We start from the raw sequence: 16,222 nt of genomic DNA, 5'->3' as shown, positions 1-16,222 counted from the left end.
TTTTCATTGAGTACCATCCCTTTGCTTGCTTCTTTGCCTGTCCTCATTCCAGCCGCTGCTTTGTTCTTTGGCTAGAAGTGACTGATGCTCTGCAGGTATTTGCATTGTGTTGTCTCCCTGCTAGGCTGGTCATGATCATTGCTACACCAAGGAAAAGATCAAGATTGTGGAAGGGATATGCCTCTTGTCCGGTGACGAGTCTGAGTGGGATGACGTCAAGCAGATACGGAGCTCCCGGGGAGGGATACTTCGGGACCATGTCTGTATGAAGACTGACACTGTCTCTATCCAGGCCAGCTCTGGCTCACTGGATGACACCGAAACAGAGCAGCTGCTGCAGGAGGAGCAGTCTGAATGCAGCAGTGTCAACACGGCAGCAGCCACCCCAGAACGACGTGGCTCACTCCCAGACACAGGCTGGAAACACCAATGCAAGCCCTCCACGGAGAGTGAGGTCTAAAGCATGCACTACTTGGAGATGCCCAGCTCCTCCCCAGCCCCTGTTCCATATGAATGAGATGGGACTCATTCTGCCATGCTGGGAGAAGGCCAGAGACTAGCCTTCGTGTTGCAAGGAGCCCAGAGACTAGCTGCCTTTCAGCAAGCAGCCGGGGCCAGACTATTCCGTCATGGCAGGGGGAAATGAACCCCAGAGACCCTTTTGGCTCATTGTCACTGTTTTGTGGTTTATTTATATGTTCCCTTTTCCTGGAAGCTGCCATGATAACTTCTGCAGTGACTCCTCTGGGCTGAGTCTGATTCAGATTATGTCCCCTCTGGCAATCTGCAAGTCCTGCACTGTCAAGCTCACAATTCAGGCCTCTGGGAGAGCAGAGCTTCTCCTCTGCCAGCTTCTCATCAGGCTCAGCACCTCTTGCCTCTGATTCATTCAGAGGCCAGCTCTGCTCTCTCTACTTTAGGGAATTGGTGGAGGGCTGAAAGAAGGGACAGTGTAGCAGCAGGTCACTTCTAAGGGGATAAAGAGAGCAACTGCAGCTGCTATGTTTCTTGTGATTGATGTCATTAGAATGTCACTGCCACTTTCCCCACATTCTGGCACATCTCTACAGGAGTGATGAAGCCTGGTGCTGGAGCACTGTGTCTGTTGCTGGCAATGGACACTGCTCCTAATCACTTTGTTGCTATCACCCCCTTCAAAAAGTAACTGAATGCAGATAGGACTCTCCTAACTGCTTTCAGTGTATATTGGAGTTAGAGCTGCCAGACCAGGGGACAGAGTATATTTTTACTGCTCTTAGCTCCACAGGCCTACTGAGAGGAAAGAGAAAGTCTGGAGTCTATTCCTTCTTTTACATCATCAACAAGTTCATAAAGTTCCAATCAGAAAGCCAGCCAGTTACATTTGTGCAAACCCATGGAAGGCCATGGGTCTGACTAGATGTCACTGAGGATCTGTTGTGGTCGGTAGAACCTTTTATTACTAGTGATGTGTGAAATGGGATGATTGGGGAAACCATTCTATTAGTAAACTGAGCCCATTTGACATGGAATCAGAGAAAATAACCATGGAGCTCTAGGGGCCATTTTTGAATAGTCACTTATCAACTAGAGAAGTGGCTCTCAAACTTTACTAGAGACCCCTTTCACATAGCAAACCTCTGAGTGTGACCCCCCCCCCCTTATAAATTAAAAACACTTTTTATATATTTAACACCATTATAAATGCAGGAGGCAAAGTGAGGTTTGGGGTGGAGGCTGACAGCTCGCAACCTCCCATGTAATAACCTCATGACCCCCTGAGGAGTCCCGACCCCCAGTTTCAGAACCTCTGAACTAGAGCTGTGCTTTAAGCTCCATTTTTTACTGGCAATTAATTCTTGCAGCGGTCTGTTCTTCCCCTCAGCTGTATGAGGACACAATTTTGTTCTGGCTCTGCAGCCTATGAGGCTTTTCCCTTATATCTGGCTCCCATACACCGTTCATGATTATTTTCTTGCTGGGCCCTGGTAGCTTTGGGGTGTGTTTGGGCCTGGGTGCTGACTGGTGTCCCGGGCATGACATAGGCAATAGACATCCACATGGAATAGGGTTCATGGGAACCCACAGACAAACCACATATGAACTAGTCTCTGCAAATCCTCATTTTTTAGGAGGGAAGGAGAGAGCAGGAAAGGTGGGGTGTGGAAAACCCACACATCTAATTATTTGAGCTTCAAGAGAGACATCCCTGGCAGCATTTGAAGCTCTAGTGCTCTCTGGGCACAAAGGTCGTTTAATAATCTCTTGACTTGCCACATCTAAAGGAAAAAACTTCTCCCCCTTCCAAAAGAGGGTTTAGTCCCCAAATTTCATTCATAGGAATTTTATCTAAGGTAAAAAATGAAATCCCAAGCCAAGTGTTTGGAAACAAAACTGTCCCAAGGAGGGATCCCTTGTGACAATCCCAGCCTTGCCTTCTGCTGTAGAAAGGCCATGTGCATTCCCATCCATGGTGTAGAGAGGACCCAGCTGGCGCTAGGGATGCTGCATGGTGATTTGGATGGGATACCCAGGCAATATTTTTTTAATCTAGTGAACAGAGGAGAGTCCCTTCTGCTTCTTTTTAGCCTTACTCAAATCCCAGAAACCCTGGTACTGCGCAGAGAAAGTGGCAGTTACCAGCAGGCTACTTACAACCAGAGATAGTGCTGCAGTTAGGGCAGGGAAGGTTCATCTTAAATTTGCAAGCCAGGCCTGAAACTCCATCTATAACTTGCACCATTAGGCCTGGCTGGTGTGTGGTCATGTGGGAAGTGAGTTAGGGCTGGGGCTTGAGAATTTCCATGTTAATGTGGGGCTCTTTCCTGCTCCTAGAGTGAATATTTTAAAATTCTATTTTAATTTATCTGATTGGCTCTAGGCTAGGAGTTGTTGGTCCAGATGCCACCATTGCTTTGTGTGGTACTAGCTGCAGATGCACTTTAGGACAGAGGCTCCAAGATCTGGATTCAGTGATGAGAAAGAGCAGCAGGAGCCAGAGCTTTGCCATCTCACTAACATGGACTTGGGCTAGCCAGGCTACATCACATAGGGGCAAAAGCAAGGGCTGAAGTGTAGGAGGAAGACCACAGTTGAGAGGGAGCCTGTCTGTAGGGGTTAGGGAGGGCAGTAGAAGTAGCGAGGGGAAAACTAGCCTGTATGGGAAAAGGCTCTAACATCCTGGGAGAACAGCCCTACCTCTGTTCTCTCCTGATGAGCTATGTGAATGCATCACTCTGCACTGCACATTAAACATCCACCCATTCCTCTCCGTGGGGACTCAAAGGACCTATGGAAATAATAGCTGCTTGAGCTGAGAGTGCAGAATAGAAGGAAAAGCTCAATCAGTCTTTCCAACAGCTACTAGTGTTCAAACTTTGCCTGAAACTATGCACATTTCTACTTCTAGGAAGGAAACCTGTACATTCCACCCCCAAGACCATTCACACAGCTACTCTCTAAACTTTCCCAGTCCCTTCCGCTCCAGCCCCGCCAGAGGTCATATGTCTGCTACGTTGAGGAGATGGAGCAGTGAAATCTCCTACAGCCCTAGTTCCACTACTGATGTGAGCAAACAGCCCTTGAGATGCTGCCTAGGGGGTGCATTGCATTTTCCCATTGTGGGGAGGAAGAGTCCTTAATTGCATGAGGGCTATACAGAATGTAGAAAGGTCAGAACTGGGGGATGATCTCTTGAGCACTGATTTAGTATGTAAAAAGCAAACTTCTATCTCCTGTCTGTCCTGAGCTAATGGCAGTGATTCCTCTGCATTCTTGTGTAATGATTTTAATGTTACTCACTGGAGAGATTGGACTTTCTGGAGTTATTTAACCACTATGTTCAGTATTTTAGGAGTTGATAATTTAATATAAATTTAGCTTTTCTTAATCACTCTGCTTGGCTTTGGGTTGTGAATCATGCATGCTATACTGGCTCCCTCTAGAGGATGAGGTGCTCCCAACCCTGTTTGCATAGAACTTCCTCTCTGCTCACTGAGCACTGTGGTTGGAGGGAGTGAGAAGATGAAAATGGAAGCAGTATTCTTTGGATAATCCCACTGACTCTCACACACATTCTTCAGCAGTGAAGCCTAAACTAAGGCCCACTGCCAAGAAAGAAGCAGCTGTGGCTCAAATGCAGTGAGTTCACATTCTTCCTTCTCTCTGACATGACAACGGGCTAGTGGCCTGGTCATTCTGAAGAACATGGTGACCAAATTGTTGTAAGCCTTTTCTATGGCTGCTGCAGGAGACATCTCTTCATTGGTGCCTTTGCTTAATGCAGTTTGATGCTTTAAAGTCATTCTTGGTGGTAGAGGGCATGTAGTGGCAGAGTTGTAAATAGAATCAAAGTCTCCAGCCATGTCTCCCTGCTGCAGCCACTAGACAGGACTGACTCTCACACAGTTTACTGAGAGAAGTGGGATTTGGACCTTTTGATCTTACTAATAATTTAAAACTGAAAGAAGAGGATACTCAAGCTTCTCTATGCAGAGATCCATCTCTGTACCAGAGAAGGCTGGTCTTCCACAGCAGACCACAACAAGGTAATTCAGTCTGGCCATGGCAGCTGGTGCTCCTGAGCCCTCAACTTTTTATTTTTTAAATGTCACAGTGATACTTGTGTTTGGGTACATGTCCAATTTCTGACACAAGTTGTCTCCGCTGCCAAGACCGAGAGCCAGGCCCAATTCAAACTCACTTCCTAATCTGGCAGGGTTTGGGAAGTAGGCACAGAATGCACCTAACTCCAGGGAACAGTGGGAAGACAGAACCTTCTGTCACAGGTGGAGGAGTTACTTCAGCATAAGGAGACCTAAAAGGAGGTCCACTCCTCTGACAAAAAGGTGGGTAGACTCAAGGGCAGTAGAGCTAAACCAGAGTCAACTATTTGTAGGGTATTGACAGAGATGATCCTAAAAGGGGAGTACAGAAACCACCAACTGCCTAACAAAATCAATGGAGTGATGAATGCCCTGAGCTGGGACTGCCATGACGCTCCAAAACACATGCAGGGGATAGTAATGGAGCCTAGTCCAGGAGGATTGATTTTCTCCATATATGTATGCTTGTTCCTCTGCAAAACATTCATGGAAAGTTTCAGCCCCTAATATCTTGGATTCTCCCCTGAGAGGTTTTATTTTTTCTGTAAGTTCCCATAAGGTGGACTGTTTTAGAGTTTGGATTTGTCCTGGGGAGACTCGAGAGGGGTGTGTGTGTATCACACCTCACACATGTACTCGGTTAGATCAACAGGACAAATTGCATTCTGTTTCCTCATTTTACATTTGTTTTCTTAGAACAAAACAAATAGGGAAGTTAAATGCAAAAACTGTAAATTTAATCTTAAGGTTATGGCTTTGAACTGTAAGAAGTCATATATGAGGGTTGGAAGAGACCTCAGGAGGTCATCTAATCCAATCCCCTGCTCAAAACAGGACCAACTCCAACTAAATCATCCCACTCAGGGCTTTGTCAAGCCAGGCCTTAAAAACTTATTAGGAGGGAGAGTCCAGCAGTTCCCTCGGTAACCCAGTCCAGTGCTTCATTCTCTTCCTAATGAAATAGTTTTTCCTAATATCAAACCTAGATGTCCCTCACTGCACTTTCAGACCAATGCCCTTTGTTCTGTCATCTGCCACCACTGAGAACAGTCTAGATCCATCCTCTTTGGAACCCCCCTTCAGGTAGTTGAAGGCTGCTATCAAATCCCCCCTCATTCTTCTCTTCTGTAGAGTGAATAAACCCAGTTCCCGCAGCCTTTCCTGGTAAGTCATTCATTTTTGTTGCCCTCTGTTGGACTGTCATAAACAGATAGCTAAGGGTTAATGTCTATTTCACCTGCAAAGGGGTAACCAAACACCTGACCAGAGGACCAATCAGGAAACCGGATTTTTCAAAGCTCAGGGAGGGAATGTTTTGGGTGTGGGTCTTTTGTCTCTCTCTCGGCTATGAGAGGGATCTTTCTATCTTCAAGCTTCTAATCTTCTGTTTCCCAGTTGTAAGTACAGGTATAAGACTATAGGTTTTTATATTGTTTTTGTATTTACATGTGTGTAGTTGCTGGAATGTTTACCTTATTGTTTTTTACCTGTACTTACAACTGGGAAACAGAAGATTAGAAGCTTGAAGATAGAAAGATCCCTCTCATAGCCGAGAGACAGACAAAAGACCCACACCCAAAACATTCCCTCCCTGAGCTTTGAAAAATCCGGTTTCCTGATTGGTCCTCTGGTCAGGTGTTTGGTTACCCCTTTGCAGGTGAAATAGACATTAACCCTTAGCTATCTGTTTATGACATGGACTCTCTCCAATTTGTCCACATCCTTTCTGTAACGGGGAGCTCAACACTGGACACAACATTTGGCACTGGTGAGGCCACATCTGGAGTAGAGGGGAATAATCACTTCCCTTGATCTGCTGGCAGTGCTCCTACTAACGCAGCCCTGTATGATGTTTGCTGCCTTGGCAACAAGGATACGCTGACTCATATCCAGCTTCTCATGCACTGTAATCCCCAGGTCCTTTTCTGCAGAACTGCTGCTTATCCAGTTGGTCCGCAGCCTGTAGTAGTGCATGGGATTCTTCCATCCTAAGTGCAGAACTCTGCACTTGTCCTTGTTGAACCTCAGATTACTTTTGGCCCAGTCCTTCAATTTGTCTGTCACTCTTGACCCTACCCCTACCCTCCAGCATATCTACCTCTCCCCCAGTTTAGTGTCAGCTGTGAACTTGCTGAGGGTGCAATCCAGCCTATCATCCAGATCATTAATGAAGATGTTGAACAAAACAGACCCCTGGGGGGCTTGATGCCAACTAGATATCGAGCTATTGCTCGCTACCCATTGAGCCCAACCATCTAGCCAGCTTTTTATCCACCTTCTAGTCCGTTCATCCAATCCATACTTTAACTTTCTGGCAAGAATACTGTGGGAGACTATCAAAAGCTTCGCTAAAGTCAAGATAGATCAGGTCCACTACTTTCCCCATCTCCACAGTGCTAGTGATCTCATCATAGAAGGCAATCAGGTTGGTCACAATACAGAAGGCTCATCACAATGCTAACTTGTCATATTGCATAGTAAAAGCAGCAGAGAATCCTGTGGCACCTTATAGACTAACAGACGTTTTGGAGCGTGAGCTTTAGTGGGTGAATACCCAGTATATCTTGAGATCTCATTTAACAGGCCTAACTGCTAAAGTATATGCTGCTCTAATATCCTCTGATAGATACAGCAGAACCTAGACTGACTAATAGGAGTGTCAGTCCAAGGCTGGCTGCTAGAATGAAATGTGGCCACAGCAATATGTGGGGCAGTTAGTTCCCATGGGAACATTAACTGGTACATTTCTTGACTTAACATTTAAACTCCTACCCTATTTCCATTAACCTAGATGTTTGCATTTAATACCGCAATGCAATTGGAAAGTATTCAGAAAGCCATCAGAAAATCACTTCTTGTTTACAACAATATTAGGCTCCCCCATGAGACAAGAGATTAGGCCTTAGCTTGAATGCTGCACTGAGGAGTACAGTATAAACACTTATATCTGTTGACTCTTCTGTTTAGGAATTTATAGTGTGGTTGACACAGTGATATCTGAGCACCTCTCCTGAAAAGTAAATACAAAAAGGAAAAGCCCCTCTCTTCAACCCTGCCAACAGCAACACGGTTAAAGTTCTGTATATTTTTATATATACAAAATGTAAGGATGCTGATGTTTTGAGAGGGTTGTTTTGAGAAAATTAAGTTAAAGTCCACCCTCCTTTTGTCAAAGAGGGGTGTATCTCCTTTGAGGCCTCCTTATGCTGCAGAAACTCCTTCACCTGTGACAAGAGGTTCTGTCTTCCCAGGAGTTAGGTGGATTTTGTGCATAATTCCCAAGCCCTGTCAGGTTAAGAAGTGAGTTTGAAGTTGGCCTGGCTCTCTGGGTTGGCAGTAGAGAAAACTTGTTTCAGAAATTGAAGCACATGTACCCAGAGACAAGTGCCACTGCAACATAAAAAATAAAAAGGTGAGGGCTCAGGCACTCCTAGCTGCTATACCCAAACTGAATTACCCTGTTGTGGTCTGCTTTAGAAGACCAGCCTTCTCTACACTTAGTTCCACCTGCAGCAAGGTTTGTAGTTATTCTTATTAACTCAGGCAGTAAATTCCAGTCTTGATCCATCTTCTGTGAAAGTTGTATCTCCTGCAGACACAAATCTTCCTCATCTGTTGACTAGTTCATTTTATAAATTTGTTTTTTAGACTTTTCCTGGAAAGTAATAGCAAAGTATGCAGGCTATCAGTGAACATATCACTGCTATTCAAGGTCAGAAATTTAAACCCTTGGCCCTTCACTATTGATACTCAGTGCTATTTACATCCCACATCTACCTTCTATAGATTATTTTCAGTGGCAGTCTTCAGCAACCGGCATATGTAAAGAAGAGAGGAATTAGTTATGTTCTGTATTTTCCTCCTTATGCTTCAGATGCTGTTTTGTATCTTTATTGTCAAAGCAATAATGCATTCTATGGTGGAATACCATGAGGGTCAATGAGTAGCTTGGGAAATTAAAGCCTCTGGTGAAACTATATTACTTTTATATCACTTTATATTAGGAATTGCTATACTCGTTCAGATGAGTGGTCCATCAAATCCAGTCTGAGGAAGACTTATGAAAAGATGAAGTAGGCAATTACAGAATGATTTTTAGCAGAAGCTTTTTCTTCACCTACTGTTTAATTAGCACCTCATTGGCCCCCTGAAGCAGACAGTCCATATGTCCCCTGTATAGGTTTATAATTTCTAATGTGACGACAGCTGTTCACTGGTCATCGAACCAGCAACCATTTCCTGAATCCTGCTAAACCCCTGAGGGTTCTCGTGGCAGTGAGTTCCCCGGGTCACTGATGCGTCCCATAAAAAGAATCATTTCTTTAGTATCACATGTTGCCTTCCATGCGCAGCGCACCCCCCCTCGTCCCTCCAGCAATACAGCGGCGAGAGATGCAGCCCGGCCCCTTGTTCCTCACCCCGGTGCCCTCCTTGCATTGCCCGAGTCGCTCGCGGCCCTGCTGCCTCCGGTTCCGGCTCCCGAGCAGGGCGCAGCCCGCGCCGGTAATCGGGCACCCGCGGACAGCGGGGCGGGCGGGGCTTTGGCCGGAGAAGTTTCCTATGCCACACGCAGCGCCGCACCCGCCGTGGCCTGGAGCTGCCCCCTTTAGAGAACGGGGACGGTACGTGGCTTTGTCGGATTCAAACTACCCAATGAGATGGCAGGTTAAGGCAATGGGCGGGGCCGGTAGCGACCAATGGGTGCTCAGGACACTGCGAGGTGTGGGGGGTGTTAGTGATTTCAAACCCCGCTGAGGAGCGGCCTGGGGTTCGTCGCACCGGCTCAGGTGAGTGTTGTCAGTGTCCAGCGCTCCCCCCTCCCCCCCATCGGATTTAGCTGTCTAGTCTGCGGCCTTCCCGCCCGTGTCACGAGTCTCCCGCTCGGGGGTGGTGTTTCTCCGCCCCCCGCCCAACAGGGTCGGCGCAGGCCAGTGAAGTGAGCGGACAGTTTAACGTTCTACTGGGGAGCGGGGCTGGGCTGGGGCCAGTGCGGGGTCTCTAGGCCCATCCACCCCGTGAGGCGCCCGGGGCTGTAGGCGGGGGCCCGAGGAGAACAAACCCGTTCCCTTGGGCCTCTCCTGCGAGCCAGAGCTCGGGCCCTGCCCCTGCCAGCACCCGGCCTGGCGGCGATGGGGGTGCGGAGCTGCGAGCAGAGCGCCCTGGCTGGCAGCGGCCCCTTCGCGGAGAGGCCGTGTGGCGAGTCTGCACTGGCGCCCCTGGGGAATGTAGGGCAGCCGCATTAGGTGCCTGCCAACGCTAGGTGGGGCCCAGCGTGTGGCCCGTGGAGATGAGCGGTTCCAGCGCTGAAAGCGCGGTGCCCCCCCTGTGCTCGCAACTCCGTGTTAGCGCAGCTGGTGGCTGAAATATGCCCCGCTTGAAAGTGTTGGATGCAGCCCTTGGACTTCCCGTGTGTTGTCAGTGCGGGATTCAGTTGACACTTTGCTCAGAGCTAAGGGGTAGTGCATCGGACTCTTGTTACCTGGTAGCATTAAAGGTACCTTTTGGGTCACTGTGCAGGTTATCAGCTACCCTAGCATGCTGAGCTTTATTAGTACCAGACAGACTTCCTAACAACTAATTTGGAAAATGATCACTTGAGTTTTCGCTATGGAATTTAGATCAGGCCAGACTTTCTAAGTGGAAACCAGTTTATGATGCTTGACAATTCCTGCCTCCAGAAGTGATTTGAAAAAAACTGATGTCTTGTGAGTTGAGTTCTCACTTCACAACTCTTGGAACTCAGTTGGTTCTTTGCAGCTTTTGATACTTGGACTTAAGATGTGTCTTGGATTCTGGTGATCTAGCTTCAAAGTAAGTTTCCTACTGACTTCTCTGTGGTGTGGGTCACAAGGTATCTCCTGAAAATATTCTCATTTCTGTCAAATCTTTTGGTATTCTTGCTAAGTAGAAAGATGTCTTGTGACCCTTATCACAGCACCAGCTAACAGGCTAGGCCATCTATTAACTTTTGCAAATTTTACTTTGGCTGAATCTGGCTGTCAGTGACAATCCAAAAATGCAGCACAGCTTTGATACTATGCAGCCTAAGAGGATAGAGAGTGTAAATTAGATTGTGTGTGCATATAACATAAGCTAAAACTGGATGCTACCCTTGCAAGCAAATCATTCTGCCGTATATTTCTCATGGAGTGTATTTATGGTGCTAGATTGGAGTAGGTTTTAATCCATGTATAGGCTGCCTCATTATGCTGCATTCTTTCCTTTCTTGATTCTAATTTTTATTTTGTATACAGAGGTGCAGACAGGGTTTGAAATGGGCTGTGACTGAAGATAGTGCTCTGTTTATCTTGTTAAAATGTGGCTTGTTTCCAGAATTGCTTACTCTGTTCCTCAGCAGTGCAAATGTTGAACAAAACTTTTGTTTCAGAGTAGCAGCCATGTTAATCTGTATCTGCAAAAAGAACAGGAGTACTTGTGGCACCTTAGAGACTAACAAATTTGTTTCAGCATAAGCTTTCGTGAGCTACAGCTCACTTCTTCGGATCCATAGAATGGAACACACAGACAGGAGATATTTTTACATACAGAGAACATGAAAAGGTGGAAGTATGCATACTAACTGGAAGAGTCTAATCAATTGAGATGAGCTATTGTCAGCAGGAGGAAAAAAACCTTTGAAGTGATAATTGAGATGACCTGTAGAAGGTGTGAGGAGAACTTAACATAGGGAAATAGATTCAATTAGTGTAATGACCATTAGCTATCTAGTTTTCAGAAAAAAATGGAACTTTGAATTTTGGATTGTCTGCTATAGGGGAACTTCTTCATGATAGAGAGGTCTCATAGTATCACCTCTACACTTGTCTTTGCAGGCCATGGAAATTTACGTGCCTCTTTCCACATTTGACCTTGTTTGAGGTTTTTATCCTTTCAGCACAGGTAGCTCCCGTCTTTAAAATTTGCAGATGTACTTTTTTTTAAAAAAAAATGAAGTTACAATGAAATTAGAACACTTTTTTGTGTTGCATTCAAAGAACATGTTATACTGAGGAAAATGCCAGCAAAAGTAGCAGTTCATTGCCCTAATGTGGCTCTAAACAAAGGACCTTAAACTTGCAATTAGTAGTTTATTGGTGAGAATTCTCAGCAAGATGGGAAGTTTAGAGCAGTAGCTGGGAGTTCCAACGTTTGTGTGAGTGAGAGAGTCATGTGTGCACACAATTCAGGTTAAACTTGAAGAGCTGGATTTCTGAGGTATGGAAAACTCTTTGCTGTAGAGATTGAAGAATCCCATCATTCCTTTTTGTTGGAACAACAAAAATGTAGAAAAACATTTTAAACTTTTTTCATATGTGCATCTCATATTTTAAATGTGACTTATTTCCATGCTAACTTTTGCTGTCAGTGTGCTATAGCTTCATGGTCTAGGCATGTGATATGTTTGGGAAGACATGCTAGTTCTGTGCCTAGGTGTGGAAGAGGGGGAGTTGTCCACTTAGGTGGACGAATAACATTCAATCATTTGAGGTGCTAAGTAGTTTAGGATTTGGTCTTATAATGAAGAGTGGAGAATAAATAATTGGTTACCTGTTAACCATCTCACAGGTATTTGTAAGATTCACTGATGTATGATTAAAGAGCCATGAAGAAGTGGCACATCATGTATGATTATGGAACTCAAAGTTATGGTCACAGTCTAAAATAAAGCTTTATATTGTGGATTGATATGGTTGCAGTGTGCTTCAACTCTGAATTTCCTGTGGAGGACAGGCATTCAATCCTTACGGATGCAACAGGACTTCTAGTAGGAACTCAATTCCCTCCCAACCCTGTATAAAATCCATAAACCAGAATCATATTACATAAGTTACTTCAATGTTAAAAAAATTAAAATCTAATCTATAAAGTTAGGAACACCTGATAAGTCTTCAAGTATGTACAAGTTTGTTATAAAGAGGAGGATAACAAATTGTTTTCCTCATCCACTGAGGACAGGACAAGAACTTCTTAAAAACTTCCAAACACCTGTCAGATGTTCTAGATCAGTGGTGCCCAAACTTATTACATATGAGGACCACATAAACCTAAACACAACCTTGTGTTTGCCAGACATATTCTACATCCTTGTAGAAACTAAATGATGTAAACATGATGACAAAATGCTAATAAATTGGCCATTAGTATACTGTGTTGAAGCATGGTGCAGGTCTTATTAAATGCTCTGGTGGGCAACATATAGGCCATAGGTTGGGCACCCTGGTCTAGAGAATATTTAGTCCTGCCTCAGCACACGGAACTGGACTAGATGACTGAGTCCCTTTCAGTCCTACATTTCTATGATTGAACTCCTTCAGTTAGTACTTGCAACAAAATCATTTTTGAGAGAGAATCTGCCTGATATGCCTGTTAGGCTTTTTAAAACTTGCATACAATGCTAACAGGGGTAGCAGTGATGGGCTGGAGCTGTGGGACATTAAAGATGTAACCTGTGAGAAGACCATACTTGCAGCTAGTGCTCTATCCAAGACACGCAATTACAGCTATCCTGTGGGGCAGATCAATCAGTAACAGTTCTGATATGTTTGCTTGACATTTTGAGATGCATGTTCTAGAACAATGGCCCTCAATCCTTCTAAACTACTGTACCCCTTTCAGTAGTATAATTTGCCTTGCATACCCCCAAGTTTCACCACACTCAAATATTACTTGCCTACAAAATGAGAGGTGTCACAGCACACTATTACTGAAAAATGATCACTTTCTAATTTTTATCATACAATTATAAAATTGAAATATAAATATTGTACTCACATTTCATTGTATAGTGTATATAGAACAGTATAAACAAGTAATTGTATGACATTTTATTCTGTACTGACTTCAGTAGTCCTTTTTTATGTAGTCTGTTGTAAAACTAAGTAAATATCTAGATCAGGGGGCTAGGGTCCTGTAGATAAAATACTGTGATTCGGTGTCAGAATTCAGAAGTAATGGACTAGGACCCAGGAGACCTAGCTTATATTCCCAGCCTTGCCACTGGTCTGTTGTGACCTTGGGCAGGTCACTTCACCTCTCATTTACATATCTGTAAAATGGAAATATGTCCCTCTTTGGGTGCTTTGAGATCTACTGAGGAAAAGTACTATCTTGGAGCTAGGTGATATTGTTACAGGTGAAAATTGTGCATCCCAAGGGCCAACCTGGTAGCTCATTGACTGCATGTTGTTGATGCTGATCTACTGCAGTGACTGGTTTAGAAATGCCTAAAGTGTTGAAGAGTGTCTGACTTGCTCCAAGCTGCTGCCAAAGGAGACAAGTGGCTTGGAGCAGCACATCCTCTCCCACAAGAGCCAAGCCTTTGCTCTTCAACTTCAGAGCAGAGGAATTTAGGCCCTCCAAGGGGGACACCTCAGCTGGTGCCTCAGGAAAGAGATGGGCCTTCATGAAGGGCCAGAGGAGATCTGGTAGCCCTGGAACTGTGGGTTCATGTGATCTGGAAAGGGGAGGAGGCTTGGGGACAAGTGTAGAGAAGCTGGACCCCATGGGGCTGTGGGCTACTTTCTGCTAATCTCTGAAGACACTGGGAAAAGTGGGTATAGAATGTGCCCAGTAGGGTTCTAACTACTCTGGGCGCCTTTGTCTGGCACATGGAAGGGGGGTGCCTCCCGCCCAGGGGCGAGGGGAGGCGGGGGCTGATGGCGTCGACTGCAGCGTTCTGCGCCCCGCCCCTGGAGGAGGTGCCGCCTGCTTCCCGGCCGGGGATGAAGCGCTCCGCCCGCTGTTGCAGCTGAGCCGGGTCCCGGCCGCGCGGGTGAGTGTCTGGCTTGGTCTGCTATGGACAAGGAAAGCTGGGGGGATAATTGCCTGTCCCAGAGTGATGGCGGGGCTGTCGGGGCCTAGCGTCCGGGGGCGGGGGGGCGGAGGAGACTGCGAGGATAAACAATGTCGGGCGGGCGGCCTGCTCCGCTCTATCTGGCCTCGGAGCCGAGCAGCAGGGGCTGCACCGGCCGTAGCTCCGGGCCCAGAATCTTTCCATCCGTGGAACCGCTCTATTTTGGCTGCAGAGGGACTGCTTATAAAATGTCTCCGAGCTCCCGCATCTGGAGGAGGTGGGGCCCTGCTGAAGAGTTTGGGAGAGGGCGTTTATGGCCTCGTGTGGGTTTAGGCAGGGGGAATCTGGCAGGCAAATGAGTTGTTTATTGGCTGGGGGAAGGTTAGGCCTGAGGATCTGGCAGAGTTTGAAGGGTAGCTTGCTGGAAAGCCTGGGTGAGGGGGGTTAAGCAAGAAGTCCAGTTGAGTGACAATTCTAGCTGTTGCAGGGAGGGTGGCTGTGTGTGAACTAGACTGGGGTTAGAGAGTCTCTCCGTATTTGGGGGGAGGGGGCAGCTGGTGATCATGTAGGGGTGATTCCTATATGTTTGACATGCTGGTGAAGGAGTATTCAGTTCCCCTCAGCCTAAAATTTTTAAAGGTTTTCATGGCCCTTAGCTTTGTGAACACTCATGTGGGGGAGGGGAGGCAAGGCAGTGTGTAAGTAGTGACCCACTAGCATTTGGAACTCTCATATCTAGCATTAGAATTTAGCCTACTTGTTCCAAAGTTGACCACATTTTGTCCTTCTTTCCCTCCCTTACCCCTTTCCATTTGCTTCTAACATTGGTCTTGTTTCAGGTTTTATTCTTGCAGCACAGGTCACTCTTGGTTTCTTAGCCACAATGAAGTGTCAGTTTGCTTTGGCTCACCTCAGTAACTTGTAAATATTTCTAGAGTGCATCTAAATTGCATTCAAAGAGCACATTTAGGAAAAGTTACATTTTCTGAATTTCCTTCAATTTTCATTCCTCAGTACATAGCAGTAATATGATTAAATTTGCATTTGCTCATTTTTTTTTTTTGAGTTCTCAGCAAGGCAGATTTAGAACAAAGTTTATTGAATACTAGAGGGGAGACTTACTAAGAACACCTTACTGCTGGACATCTTTGGGCTTGTCTACACTGGCTCGTTACAGCACTGCAACTTTCTTGCTCAGGGTTGTGAACGCCTTCTTCCCCGAGCACTGCAAGTTTCAGCGCTGTAAAGTGCACCAACACTAGGAGCTATTGCCCTTGTGGAGGTGGTGTGTTGTGTGTGTGAAGTGCTGGGAGAGCTCTTTATAATGCTGTGGCAGTGCTTTAATGTGACTGTGTAGTCACACTCCCAGCGCTGGGAAAAGCGCTGGGGCTGCGACTACATAGCCACATTAAAGTGCTGCTGGAGCAGCACTTCAACATTGCTAGTGAAGATATGCCCTTAGTGTATAGCTATCTTGCCTCTTCAGCTGAGAGAAACAACCTTATTCAGCTGTCTTTGCCATTGTATTGGGAGTTCATTTCTCCCTATCTGTGTTTCCTGTTTGCTTCCTTCCACTGAGGACTTGTGCTGTGGGTTTCCATAATCTTTGGGCATGGTTTCTTCAAGATCGTTGTCATCCCTGCAGATGGCTTAATGAGATTCTCTCTACCTCCCAAAACAATACCCGGCCCTCTTCCATTGCTGAGGAATATCCAATCATTGACTTAAAGCAGGGGTGGGCAAACTTTTTGGCCTGAGGGCTGCATTGGGTTTTGTAAATTGTATGCAGGGCCAGTTAGGAGAGGGGGTTGTGGCCTGGCCCCCACCTCCTATCTGACCCTCCCCC

At 45.9% G+C, this 16,222-nt stretch overlaps 2 protein-coding genes across 9 annotated transcripts in view; both read left to right on the top strand.

Moving 5' to 3' along the window:
- Positions 1–3,542, top strand: part of LRP4 (LDL receptor related protein 4) — a 120,010-nt gene extending 116,468 nt beyond the window's left edge. For 4 of the 5 annotated variants that reach the window (XM_075065298.1, XM_075065299.1, XM_075065297.1 and 1 more), the window contains one exon: positions 125–3,542. In XM_075065298.1, the coding sequence (XP_074921399.1) occupies positions 125–460 (336 nt within the window). In that variant the 3' untranslated portion in view covers positions 461–3,542. The remainder of the gene's footprint in view (positions 1–124) is intronic. The other variant, XM_075065300.1, reaches the window with a different exon arrangement.
- A 5,739-nt stretch (positions 3,543–9,281) lies between these two features.
- CKAP5 (cytoskeleton associated protein 5) overlaps positions 9,282–16,222 on the top strand; it is a 124,409-nt gene continuing 117,468 nt past the window's right edge. For 2 of the 4 annotated variants that reach the window (XM_075065295.1, XM_075065293.1), the window contains exon 1: positions 14,258–14,355. The gene's annotated coding sequence lies outside the window, so the exon portion shown is untranslated. Of the gene's footprint in view, positions 9,371–14,257; positions 14,356–16,222 lie in introns of those variants that run through there. The other 2 variants (XM_075065292.1, XM_075065294.1) reach the window with 2 other exon arrangements.

This window comes from Chelonoidis abingdonii, chromosome 4 (assembly GCF_003597395.2).
Source record: "Chelonoidis abingdonii isolate Lonesome George chromosome 4, CheloAbing_2.0, whole genome shotgun sequence".
Classification (NCBI taxonomy): Eukaryota; Metazoa; Chordata; order Testudines; family Testudinidae; genus Chelonoidis; species Chelonoidis abingdonii.
Note: the sequence above shows the minus strand (reverse complement) of the source record. Positions and strands in the feature narration are given on the sequence as shown.